Below are 13,461 nucleotides of genomic sequence, written 5' to 3'. Positions count from 1 at the left end.
ATTATTACGGTCATTTAATAATTAAAGACATACGGATGTAGAAAAATGATTATTCAATGACAGTGAAAACTAATGCCAACAGAATCTCCAACTACATTTAGGCACATGTCCCTTATTTTTGTGACCTTTCTTATTCCAATAATAAGGAATTGTTCACTTGGATGTCTGAACCATTCTTGAACCATTAATTGTTGTCAAACTCAGCTCTACATAAAAACCGTTTGAGAGGACCAGCCAAAAAAATTTGATGGTGCGAGATCAGACTGCAAGCTGAATGTGGCAACACCTCTTACCCTGACTTTTGAATAGCTTCTTGTGTCTTTTGAGCAGTATAGGGGTATAGGTGTTACTATGAAGTACACCTTTTGGTAGAGGACCAGGATATTTCCTCCTTTAAAGTGTACGGGTTACAGTTTGTTTTCTAACATCACAATAGTACTCGGTATTGATATTATAAATTAGGATTTTATAGTTCCAAAAAGCCATTATCATATAGGTTTTGAATTTTTTCCCGGTGGATAAACAGAGATGTTTCCATTCCATTCCCTGACATTTATATTCAAAATAATGAATACAGTATTTACCATGAGTTCTTATGCCATCTAAAAAAAAAGCTGACAACACAGTTGTAGGACTTTACTGGAACACGACCAGCCGTGTCAAATCACAACTGATTTGTTTCTGATTTACGGCTTACACATACATACATACATGCATACACAACTTATTTTAAAATATTCATCATTTTATTTGAATATAATATGTTTTTGTTTATTTAATTCAATGATTCTGACTAAAGCGCGTGCACATACCATTTTTAATTTGTGTGGGTGTGATGGTACTAATGACGACGGTCAACGCTAACTAAACTAACGTGATTTCACAACTTACATAGAACAAATTTCACTTGAACGGTCGGCAGACAGGTGTAACTGCGATGCTTACAGTACCAGGTAGTCGATTGGGTGGTCAAGTCCGAGACCCGACCAGACAACCGAATCGAGTCGATTAGGTGGTCAAGTCTGAGACCCGACCAGACAGAGTTACTTTTTTACACTTCAAATATTGTTATTTATTTAATTCTACTGCTACCCTGTAACATCACTATATAGCAGTAGTTTACAGCATATTTTGGGGGTGGGGGTGCCATTATGCAAAAAATATTTTTTTGCAAATATTGTTATTTTTTAATTGTTAAGAAATGCACCTATGAAAAATATGACCTTAAGTAGGCAAATTCTCACGATTCTGAGGGTTACCTTGCTCTACAGCCTCACCCTCTTGATCTTTTAAGTTGAAAATTTAGTAGCATCAATGCCCAATATGCAGAAGTAATCCGATCAAGTTTGGTCAAAATTGGTGCAGTAGTTCTAGAAATATAATGTGATTTAGAGGCCAGCACTGAAAACACACGCATACGACCATTAACATCAGGAAAATTTCCGTGTGGCTTTTGGATTTTTTGGGTTCCTTAGGTGTCAAAAGTCAAGATCCGCTGAAAACCGTATGTGCCCAAATTGAACAGATTTTAATACTTTCCCTTCTAGAGCTATAGTGCTATCCAGATGGGAAAGTAAAAGCATACCTTCTGTTAAAACTGTCGTTTAAGTTCTGTAGAAATGTGAATTGCGGTGGCTTTGTAATTTTGGGTAGACTATCTCAGAACCCATCGTGAACACGTTTTGCAATTATTTTGTAATTTTATTTCATTATTTAAAATTTTCTTTAAGTAAGAAAAATAATTTTATAACAAATTTGTAATCTAATGTGTCACGTATGCATTAAAAAAACTGGCCAAAAAAAGTTCTAAAAATTATTCTTATTTACTGCTTAAAAACAGATTTTTTCTCATTGTTCTCGGTCATTTTTGAACAGTTTTTAAGTTATTGGCCATTTGTTTAGTAATCTTTTTTTTTAACCAGGAATGATTAGTAGAAAAAATAAAAAGCTGATACATTAGTAAGGAAATATGTATAGAAATTAAATATAACAATTATAACGGGTGAAGTATATTAAAAAAAATTATTTAAAATAACTAGCTTATTAATACGACTGCAATGGGTGTAACAGGAATGATCATTTAATATTACCATCAACTTATATTGAATTGTGGCTTTTGCGGTTAATATTATTATGCTGATTAATCATTTTTTTAGAAGTTTTATTAATCACTTGTATTCCGTTTTACTTGTGATATTTAATTACTTATAATTATATAATCAGTATATTGATAACTAGCAATCTGTTATGACCTCTTAATATTTTAATTCGTTAACTTTATTTTATAATGATTTTTTAATCTCCTGACGATGGTCTAAGGACTGAAAGATCTCGAGAAGTCAAAATTAATTGCCGGTAAGGTGGATTTGCACTTTTTAATAATTCATACTTATATATTAATTATTAGGGCGTGCCTACAATACACCTCTGCAGCTAGGCCCTCTGGGCAGGCGGCATCTCAGAATGGTTGATTAGGTGCCCGAAATTAATTACTTCTTGTGTAAAATTTTTTTTGTTTTTTAATGATGAAAATTGTTATCACAAAAGTTAAATTAGAAATTTAACTCTAAAAATTGATACTAACAAATCGTTTTTTTCTGCTATTGATCGGTACATTCCTACTTTTTAGTTATAGTTCATTATTTTACAAAGAAAAACAATCGCATAACTAAAAAAGTATATTATTAATATATATTTCACATATATATTGATATATAAGTATACACCTGACCACCAAGAAACTTGTACTAATGAATCGGGATTTTCCATTATTGATTGGTACATTCCAGTGCTAAACTAACGGGGACGGACACACACATACAAATTCGTTTTAGTAGGGTAGGATATATAATTTATTGGTATATAATCAATCCTGACTGAAATTATTCTTACTCAAACAATAACTGGAAGCAATGTTGGTGGTTAATATCTAGAAAAGTTAGGCCAAAAGTTAACAAAAATATATATTTTTGAAATCCTTTTATATAAAATTTCACTTGGGTGTGAACAATAGAGTACATTCAAAATAAATAATAGACAAGGAATCAATACAATTATACTGTGTAGTTATACAGTATACTAAATAATGGAAAGTGTGTTAATCAGGTTAAAATTTACATGTCAAAATGTTTTGCAGATCTTGATGTTTCATCCCTCCAACAAAAAAATGTAATTTTAGCATTGAACAATTCTGGAAGGATGTATCTACATATGTATCATGTATGTATGAATGTTTACTTGATATCTACAGAGTGGTTGGATTGATTCAGATAAAATTTAGGAAATAGTGCCATTTAATTGGTAGGTGGGCAGAGAGATATAGATTTTTGGGTTCAATATTTCAAAATTTTTCTCAGAGTAGAAATCTTTATCCATAATTTTTACTTATGTAACTTTAATGTTCAGTAGCCAGAGTTAAACTATTCTTGTAGCTTTTTTATTAGTTTTTCTTACATTTTTTTAGGAAAAATTTCAGAATTTAACCTAAACAAATAAAGATTAAAAATAATTTTTTACACTTATTACGAAGCAGGTTTTTTATTATTATACAAACTCATTGACAAAGAGATTTTTAATGTCATTTTTCTGTTGTTTTCAAAGTTAAATTACATTTTATATTAAAAGCTGTTTTCAGCCTATGGACAAAATTAGTTATTTCATGCTGTTAAAATTTTTTTTCACAATTCAGTCTGTTTTGTCTTTTAATAAAGTTAAATTTCCATATCCTGTATTGAATTTTTTCTTAACTAATTTACATGAATCTTTTCAGAATTAAATTTTCTATATTTCTAACTGAAATAAAATACAACTTAATCATTTAACAAAGAAACCCAAAAACGTGTTATTTTTTACCCCCAATTTTTACCACTCTTAAATTAACTCGCCCTTGGACTATGCACTGTGTATGTGACATTCATTTTATGGAAACTTTAAGTTGAATTTTGAAGCACTTCCACTTAACCATTAGCTTTGAAATTTTGCATGCAGGTTTGCTCCTCATGATGACAACACATTTTAGCAACATTTTCAAGTTGCTAAGAGAAAAAAATGCCCCTTGAACTGATGTAACCGCGTATTTGCATAATTTCTTAGTGAAAGATACCTAGCCTGTTTTGGTAAGTTTGGATCTAAAATTCACACGCATTTTAAATACATAATTTTACCAAAATGTAGGGCTCTACCTACTATAACAACCGACGAGCTAAATGATAACACGCTATTAGTTTTATAAACAAGTGAGATATATATTAAGGTATATAGTTGCTACTAGAAATTATGTACAGTAGCGACAGAAGTTTTGGGAAAATTTAGTACTTTTTAATTGGATCTGAATTTTCAGAGGAAAATCATAAATATCTCAAAAACGGTCGGTCCTAGCGCTTTGAAAAATTTTTTCAACCCCCCTCAACATTACCTAATCTCCTCGCAATGGTATCTGTCGGTTAATAATATTTTCAAGTGCCCCCAGGTTACCGTTCAGAAATTGAGGATGGGGTGCCACTGTAATATCAGCAACTGCTCGTCTGATTTTCACCATTCAAATGGCATATGTATTAGCAGGTTTATCGCTAATTGTTTAACCCATCAATTACACTCTTGATCAACCTGATCTTGGTTATCTAGAAATTAAATCGTTAAGTCATATGTTTTGATCGCACTCGCTCACTATAAAACATTCCGATCTGATCTTTCGTTAAATACTCTTAAACCTGTGCGCTAGCGCAGCTGTACTCTACAAACCTATGAACACTAAAAAGTAGAAAATAAAAAAGAGGTTAAAAACCACTCTTACATTAAATGCATTAAAAAGTAGAAAATAAGATGTCTAAAAAAGTTTTTAAAACACCATTCTTAAATTAAACGCACTAAAAGGTAAAAAATAATTTTAGAACAGTATCTCAGAATGGATTTGATAACAAGCTTGATGGTGATGTGTAAGATTATGTGATCTTACACACACCATGAAAGACCATATTTACACGTGAAAGTCATAGCTTCAAATTAAAAATGTAATGTTTTTGCCAATTTTTAAATGGCCTAGAGTGGGATGCAAAGATTTGTACATTGACATGAGCTCCCCACTCTGTAAGTCATTCATCACGCATAAGAAAAAATCGGCAAAAACATAAAATTTTTAATTTGTAGCTATGACTCACATAATCTTGTACATCACCATCAAAGCTTGTTGACAAATCCATTCTGAGATACTGTCCTCAAATTATTTTTTACCTTTTAGTGCGCTTAATTTAAGAGTGGTATTTTAACAATTTTTCTTCATATTACTTTGTTTTATGTCTAATATCTTTAAAGCTAATGGAGTTACAGTTCTGAGACCAATTTTTTTAATGTTTTTTATTCAAAAATGTAAGAAACAATTAAATTCGCTCCTTAATTTACCTTTCCAGAATTTCAAGAAGTCATCATTTCTCTTGGGGAACCAAAATCCAGGCAAAATCTTTTGCTAGCCGTAACCCCGTAACAAAATGTTTTAAGGGCTATGTTTTTATTAACTTATTTTTCCTATTTTTAGCTATAGAATCGGCTCAAGAGAGATTGCTGTGTAGTTTTGAGTCGCTGTAAATTAAACATAATTTTAATAAACATATAATAATTTAAACTGCTGTCTTTTTGATAATTCATTGAAATCTACATTTTATAATAGCAATTATTAATAGGAAAATAATCCTCCAGTCTAACTGGCTTTTTTATTTAACAAACAAAACTCTTTGGTTCTGAGTGAGTCTGTTAACATAGGTTTTCTAATCTTATCATAAATAATCTAATCTCTAATGTTATCTTAGACTTTTTTTTGTCTTCTATTTAGTTTCACAAAATATGCCTTTAGTATAATTAAAAATTTTATTAGGAAAAACTGCTGGTTTACTTTACAGGAATATTTCTCGTGTAATAAAAATCATGTAACACCATAAAATATAACAAAGTTTCTAACATATTAACTTTATTAATGTTTTTTTTTCTTTTTTGTATTTTAATACCATGTCATCTAATATTGTTAGTTTTCTCCGACCATTTTTTTGGGTGTGGTGTGTGTGTGTGTGTGTGTGTAGGCAAATGCAATTACTTCTACCAGCTTTCCAGGCCTGGCATAGCTGCAGATGTCATCTAATATTATTTTAATTAATTACATTACTTGATTTTTGTTATTGACAAATAATTCTTTATATCTCTTATATAAAGACATTCCAAAATAAATGGTAGATTTAATTTTAGAAAAAAACACTTTATTTATTTATTAGTAGCAAAAGTTATTCACATTAAAGGTGACATAGCGTACCTGACAAATATCCTACGTGACATATTTGACACTAGAATTTTTTTGATAAAAAAATTCTGGATCACTTTTTTTGCGTAACTGTAGCTCAGTACTGTAAATAAACTATTTCAATTTAGGAATTCATCTTATTTTTGAAGCATAATTTTTGGACTTACTGAATTCAAAAAACAACAAATTGTATGAGTGAGATGGGATGATCTCAGTAGTTATTTTATTTTGCTGTTGTGAGACATGTATCGGTCATTAAATTTCCTCTACAGCAAGTGTATTTTTCATGCACCATATAGTAAATGGTGATATTCTGCTGAACCACTTCTTATCCAAAATCATGGCATCCAAATGAAGTTATAAAATCATTCTTGAATAACCCAAGGATTTTCTATATTCAAAATGCAACAATTTTGATTGTCGACATAACCACTAAGAGAATATATTTCTTTGTTAAAGGTTATTTTTTTTTTTAGCAAAATCATTTTTCACTTGTTGATTCTTCAGCACCCAATTGACAAATGCCTGGCTTTCTAAATGGTTGTCCGGCTTTGAAATGAAACTAAATCTTTGAAATATCTGGTTGTAGTGACTGACCGTGCACTGAGGTTTAGGGCCACACTTATTACACTAGTGCTTAATGCAGTGTTTTGGGTTTAATGGCTGGTAAGAGCGTATCCTTTTCGTTTGTCTTCAGTCAGACCTATTTGTTCAAATTTTTCTACTAGCCTTTACAGTTGTTCCATTTTTGGTGTTCTCCTACCAAAAATACCACACAATTTGCATTATTCATGAATTTTGTATAGTATGAAAAATGCCATGCCTGATCGGTACTCCAGGGCGGTGATAAAACGTAGGCATTTTTTGCTCTCCCAAAAAAAAAAATCTGATCGGTACTTGAACCCGGAATCTCTGCATGAAACAAAGAGATACTATTGCTCTGCCATTGAGATCACCAGATTTTATTTTCAATTACTACTTCTAATACAGAAATGAAAATGAGATTAGATTAAATGAAACAGGCTTGTATATCTATTAATTTAATAGGGGGGGGGGGGTTGAGAATACTTTAATTATTTTATTATGATAACTTCATTATATAAAATTCTCTTATTTCATGTATATTTAGAATGTTAGACTTTTTAAAAGATACCTATTTCCAGTACTTCTGTAGAATTTTTTCTTTTTTCCATTCTTGAATAAAGTAGAAGAGTTATGGTAAAGTATTTTTTTTTTTTAAATATCAGAATAATTTATTTTGTGGTACTTTTTCGTTTTACACCCCCCTTCCACTTTTTTTTTGTATTTTTTCATAAAAATTTCTTAGTATAGCATGATTTATAATAATTGATGAATAAAACATTAGAGAAATACTGTAGTAATCCTGTAACTCAATAAAAATTATCCAATAATACATAAGAGAAAACATATTAACATGCTGTGCTGTTTTATACTCGTCATTTTAAACGTTCTCCACGTTAACATATTTTACATATTAAAAAAACAACTCGATTATAAGCAGTAATTACTGAATTTATTATTTATCAAAACATTACTGTTAATTAGTCAAAGTTAGCGAGCGTTGGTTAATTTGGTTAGATTATATTTATTCTGTGTACTGACAAATCATACGTATATCAACACAACCAAACCAGACATGTTTCGTGTAAACCGAATAAATTCCTCTCTGAATGATCTTTTCTTACACATACATTGTGAATGTTTTAAATGAAATTTCAATTTCATTTGATGTTTTTTTTTACAAATTCTTTTAGCGTGTATTATTTTTTTTGATTGCAAAAATTTTGCACCACTCTTCATCATTGATATCTCGAATAAGAGAAATAAAGATGTGTTAATTCCATGATATCTGTTTTACACTGATGTAATAACAAAATAATATAGAATATTGTTTCACTATTCAACTAATATTTATATAATAGTGTTTAAAATTAGGAGATTGAACATTTTTGTAAAATTTTATTAAAATATATATTATGGATTATCGGGTTATTTTTGTTGTTATATAGTTACTATGATATTTATCTAATGTTTTATTCATAAATTATTATAAAACATGCTACATTAAGTAATTTTTATGTGTAAAAAGTGGGGGGCATAAAACAAAACGGTACCTTTTATTTTTTTGTGAGGGATCATTTAATTTCTTTCATTATTTTTTAATGTTAATTTATATTGAGTTTTCATGAATAGAAAGAAATGAAAATAAGTTTTAAAATATAATTATAATTTTTATTATAAAGCATGTTTTTTTAGTTGTGTATATTGGTTTTAACTTGAGAATGTTCTTTTTTTAATTATTATCATATTTTAACTTTTTGTTATTAATATTTATAAAGCTTTTACTAAATATATTGATTGCTTTTTGAGTATATATATATATATATATATATATATATAAACTAACATTTTTTTAATTATGATTTAAATAAAATTAGTTATAGAATTAAATATTTTGTATATTTATATTAAATATACCATTTTTTTTAAATATCAATTAATTTTGTTGAACGTTTTTATTCTCAGACTAGTTTTGGCTTGTGTCTTTATCAGAAGTTTTATTTACTTCTCATCCGGCTCATCCAACATTTACTGTTGCTTCTCCTCCTCCATTTTGACAAGGATTCGATCTCTTTTAAGTAGAAATAACATAAATATCTGTCACTGAAATTTTATTTTACACGGTTTACTTTATATAAGTACTTTTATAGAACATATTCTTTTGTAGCTGGTTATAGAGCATTTCATCATATTTTCATTGTTGTGTGTAAGCACTATTATAATCTTGGAGAATCTGTTTATACTCATATGAGTGCGCATGCTTTTTTACAGTGTTCATTTTGTACATATGTTGACCAGACATAAGGAAAGGATTCAAGATGTCAAAATGAACAAAAACGTTGACAATCCCTATCTTGGTTCATTTTCCATCTAGCCACCATTTTGTAGTTTTTTCAATAATGTATTGGATGCTTAAGAACGGATCGTGATATTTCAATGAAATTTGGTGAACGTGTACCCAACAACATCTAAAAATTTTTTAATCATTAATAGATCTGTAAATATTAATTTTATCAAATTGTGTTTAATTGACAAAAAATATTAACCGTTTTATTGTAAACATAATGACATATTTTTTCAAATCAGTTGATAAATAGCTGAGATTTTTTTTCCATTCCACATTGTGCTGCAGTTGACGTTGATATTTTAAAAAATGTTTGTGGATAGTTATGATTTTAGTACTTTTTTTTATGTAGACAGCAAAAATTTAACAGGTCTCAATTAATACTCGTAACTTTACAAAATACTGTATATGTAAGTTCACATTACATTATAAAAAACAAACAATGTTAACACAGTTGTTTGCAAAATAACCAAACAGTATAACCATCTTAACTGAAATTTCCGCTACTGTGCAATGATTCCATTAATTTGCACATACTTTATATTAATAAAGGCAGGCGGCAATGTGTTGTACAGTTAATCATTAAATACTGTAAAATTAAACTTGACACAAATTATCAATAAACTGAAGAAAAACCTAACATAAGCTTCTGTTGGAGTTGGTTGTGAATTCTTCAACAAAATAGTTATATGTCTCTCTTTAAATATTTTATGATTTTTTAAAAACCATTAGTATTTTTAATATAATTATGATGTTTGTAAAAGCACATATTTGTGTGAGAAGGAAATTTCTCTAAAGTAGCATTTTTTTGTATCGGAGAATGATATACTTGTGATTCACCAAAATAAGATTGAATTTTTCTTAAAAATACATCTGTATGGGACAATTAAATATGAGACGAGTTTAAAATATGAAGGTTTTTCAATAATTAGAGACGAATAACTTATTTATTCTGTCGGTGAAACTAATGCTACTTTTCAGCATAATTCTCTCCAAAATATACCACTTGTCCCATCTTTCAGTAAGCTTTTTATTCCAGCAGTAAAGTTCACCTTGGAATTATTCTTTTGTTGTATTCTTGATTGTTACAGTATGTGGAACTTGTTCCACATTAATAATTTGAGAGGACTAAACAAGCGAAAAACCTGAGATCCCACCATCAATTTTAGCGAGTTGAGTACTTTCCACCCATCCACTCATTGCTAAATAATGTTGATTGACTGTACAGAAAGATAATTGTATGATAAAAAATGCATTTACCGACTGTAAACATAAGCCAAAACCAGTTATAAGCAGTTATATTAAAAATGTATTAATAAAAATATCTTAAGTTAACAAAATAAATGTATTTAAAAACATTTAAATCGTGCTGTTACTATGATGTGCATATTTAAATGACATTAGTTTTCATTAAATTAATAATTTTTTCTGTATTTTGAAACATTTTATGTTTATAAAAGATGGAAAAATATTGAATTTCTCATTATTGTTATTTTTAGGGTGAAGTAAGAGATGCTGCTGTATCTGGTAATTTAGATGCACCAGAAGGTGGTTTTGATGCAATTATGCAAGCTGTTGTTTGTAGAAACCAAATTGGTTGGCGTGAAAAAGCGAGAAGATTGTTAGTTTTTTCGACTGATGCCGGTTTCCATTATGCTGGTGATGGAAAGGTATTTATTTTTATTATTATGTGTAGCGGTATATTTTTACTTTCCCATCTATAATTATATTGTATACTATGTAATGGAAAGTATGCTGATCGGGTCAAGTTTTGCATAATGAGATTTTTACTGATCTTGACATTTCATGACCTCCCTCTATTAAAAAAAACATAATTTTAGCTTTGAAAAATTCCAGAAGGATATTTGTAAATTGAAAGTCTATACTTTCAGTTTCAGCACTGAAAAGTGTGTGTGTGTTAACCTGCTGGGTTAATCTAGTGGTTAACCTCACTATCATAAAATCAACTGATTTTCGAAGTTGAGAGTTCTAAGGTTTGAGTCCTTATAAAGGCAGTACTTTTATATGGATTTGAATGCAGATTGAGGTGTTCTTTGTTGGTTGGGTTTCAATTAACCACTTGTCTCAGGAGTGGTCGGCCTAAGTCTGTTCAAGACTAAACATTTACTGGTACATTTACACTTACACATCCAACTGCGCACAATGCCTTGGCATCTCTGCAGAGTACTGTTTACATAATGTCACTGTGCTGTTACCTAGTATTACATAAATAATATACAGATCCTTCTGGAATTTTTCAGAATATATGTGTGTGTGTTTTGGCCTGTTTTTTTTTTTTTATATATATATATTATATATATTTGATATTTAGGCTGGGTGGACTGATTTGGATTTGGATGAAATATACGATAATGATTTTTATGTATGGATCATCAATGTCATTTAATTTTGGTCACAACTGCTCGTCGATGGAGCTGGGATATGCAGACCTTATGGGTCCTATAACTCAAAATTTTACTCAAAGACTAGCCAAATTTTTTCACATAATTTAATGCCTCTTAGATAGCTAAAATACTTTTTGAGGTGTTGGATCTTATTTAAATTATCTTAAATGAGTGGGAGCAAAAATACTTTTTTTCTTTTTAGGTCATGTCTGGACTCACTCATATTCTTTCACTAATTAGATGATTCCATTACATTAATTTGTCATTTTGGTTATTTATTTAGGCAATTTAATTCAGGAGTACGAAGGATAATTTTTTTTTGTTACCAGTTATAGTTTTACTTGATATTTTCATACTGGATTAAACAATTTTTATGAAAATTTTGTTTGATTACTTTTGAACACGGGTCACTGATGTTATTTAACTTTTGTCTTAACTTGTTCAAAGGATGAGGAAAATGGTCACCATGGGTTCCATAAATTTTACTCAAATGGTAGAATAGTTCTTGTACATAATTCATTATCTTTTAGAGGGCTTATACACTTTTGATTCGTTTTCAGTTCCATCGAACCCTAAATTAAAAAATGAAGAAAAACATTTTTTTCAAGTATTTAAAAACTTAGCATATTTGTTGGTCACACGTTTAAAAAAATATTTTGAACAAGTAATAATATGCCATGGGAGTAAACCAATATTATTTTTCAACAAGGTCGAGACTCAAAGTGTCAGGAAATATAAGATGATGTAGAGGGCAACACTGAACACACATACGAACATTAATATCTAGATAATTTCTGTCCAGTTTTTTGGGTTCCTTAGGTGTCAAAACATCAAAATCCAGTGAAAAACACTTATACCCAAATTGGATCAATTACATTACTTCCCTTCTAGAGCTACAGAGCTATCTTGATGGGAAAGTAAAAGAACATGGCAGTTTGTTATTATTTTTCATACTTGTTCTTTTTATTTATTTAACATTTTGTATATTTTGTTTTTAGTTGGGTGGTATTGTAAAACCAAATGATGGACAGTGTCATTTGAGTAGAGATGGTGTCTACACCCATTCTACGATTCAAGATTATCCATCTATATCTCAGGTATTTAATTTATATTTTATTTGTATAAATTTTTATTTATAACTGTTTAACAAAAACCAAAATCTTTTTCTTTGGTGCCGAAGAGGTATTTGCAAGTAACGTTATATATAAAATCATATAAGATAGAACATCATATTGACTTCCATTTTTCTTTAACTGAAGGAATTGTCTTACGGATAAGGGCAATGAATCAACTACAGAGATTATGATTATTGAAATACAATTATAAATTTTTAATAAATCCTTTAAAGTTATTTAATAAAACTTAGATTACAACTCATTTATATATATGTATAAGATTTAGAATCACGATTATGTGAAGCATGCCCTTCCACCTAAAGCTTTTAATATATACCAAAATTTTTCTTATTTTAATTCGTCATATACATTTTAAGTTTTTTTTAAGTTCAAATTAAAGATCTTTGAACAGACTTCTTGTTATATTTTTCCTTATGCTGGACTGTATTAATTCCATACTTAGCGTTAATAGATGAAATGTTATCTACTCAACTTCGTGAAGACTATTAAAGGTTTATACCTTACTTTTTTTTTAATAAGTAAATCATAATTTAAGCACCACGTCCTAGATTTATCTGTTATATGAGCAGACTCTACACATGACAACTTTTGATCGGATGACAGAAAGCTGTTGTAATATGAAAGTAGTACTCGCAGCATTTTACTTTCATTCATTATTGAGTTATTTATATACATGTTCTTACTTTTAATCCCACCTTTATGGTACTGCAT

At 29.3% G+C, this 13,461-nt stretch overlaps 1 protein-coding gene across 2 annotated transcripts in view; it reads left to right on the top strand.

Moving 5' to 3' along the window:
- Positions 1-13,461, top strand: part of LOC142333729 (integrin beta-PS-like) — a 120,721-nt gene that overhangs the window by 79,325 nt on the left and 27,935 nt on the right. For both annotated transcript variants that reach the window (XM_075381175.1, XM_075381176.1), the window contains exons 6-7: positions 10,709-10,879; positions 12,613-12,711. In XM_075381175.1, coding sequence (XP_075237290.1) covers positions 10,709-10,879; positions 12,613-12,711 — 270 coding nt within the window. The remainder of the gene's footprint in view (positions 1-10,708; positions 10,880-12,612; positions 12,712-13,461) is intronic.

Source organism: Lycorma delicatula, chromosome 13 (assembly GCF_047948215.1).
Source record: "Lycorma delicatula isolate Av1 chromosome 13, ASM4794821v1, whole genome shotgun sequence".
Classification (NCBI taxonomy): domain Eukaryota; kingdom Metazoa; phylum Arthropoda; class Insecta; order Hemiptera; family Fulgoridae; genus Lycorma; species Lycorma delicatula.
This window is presented reverse-complemented; position numbering and strand designations above follow the sequence as displayed.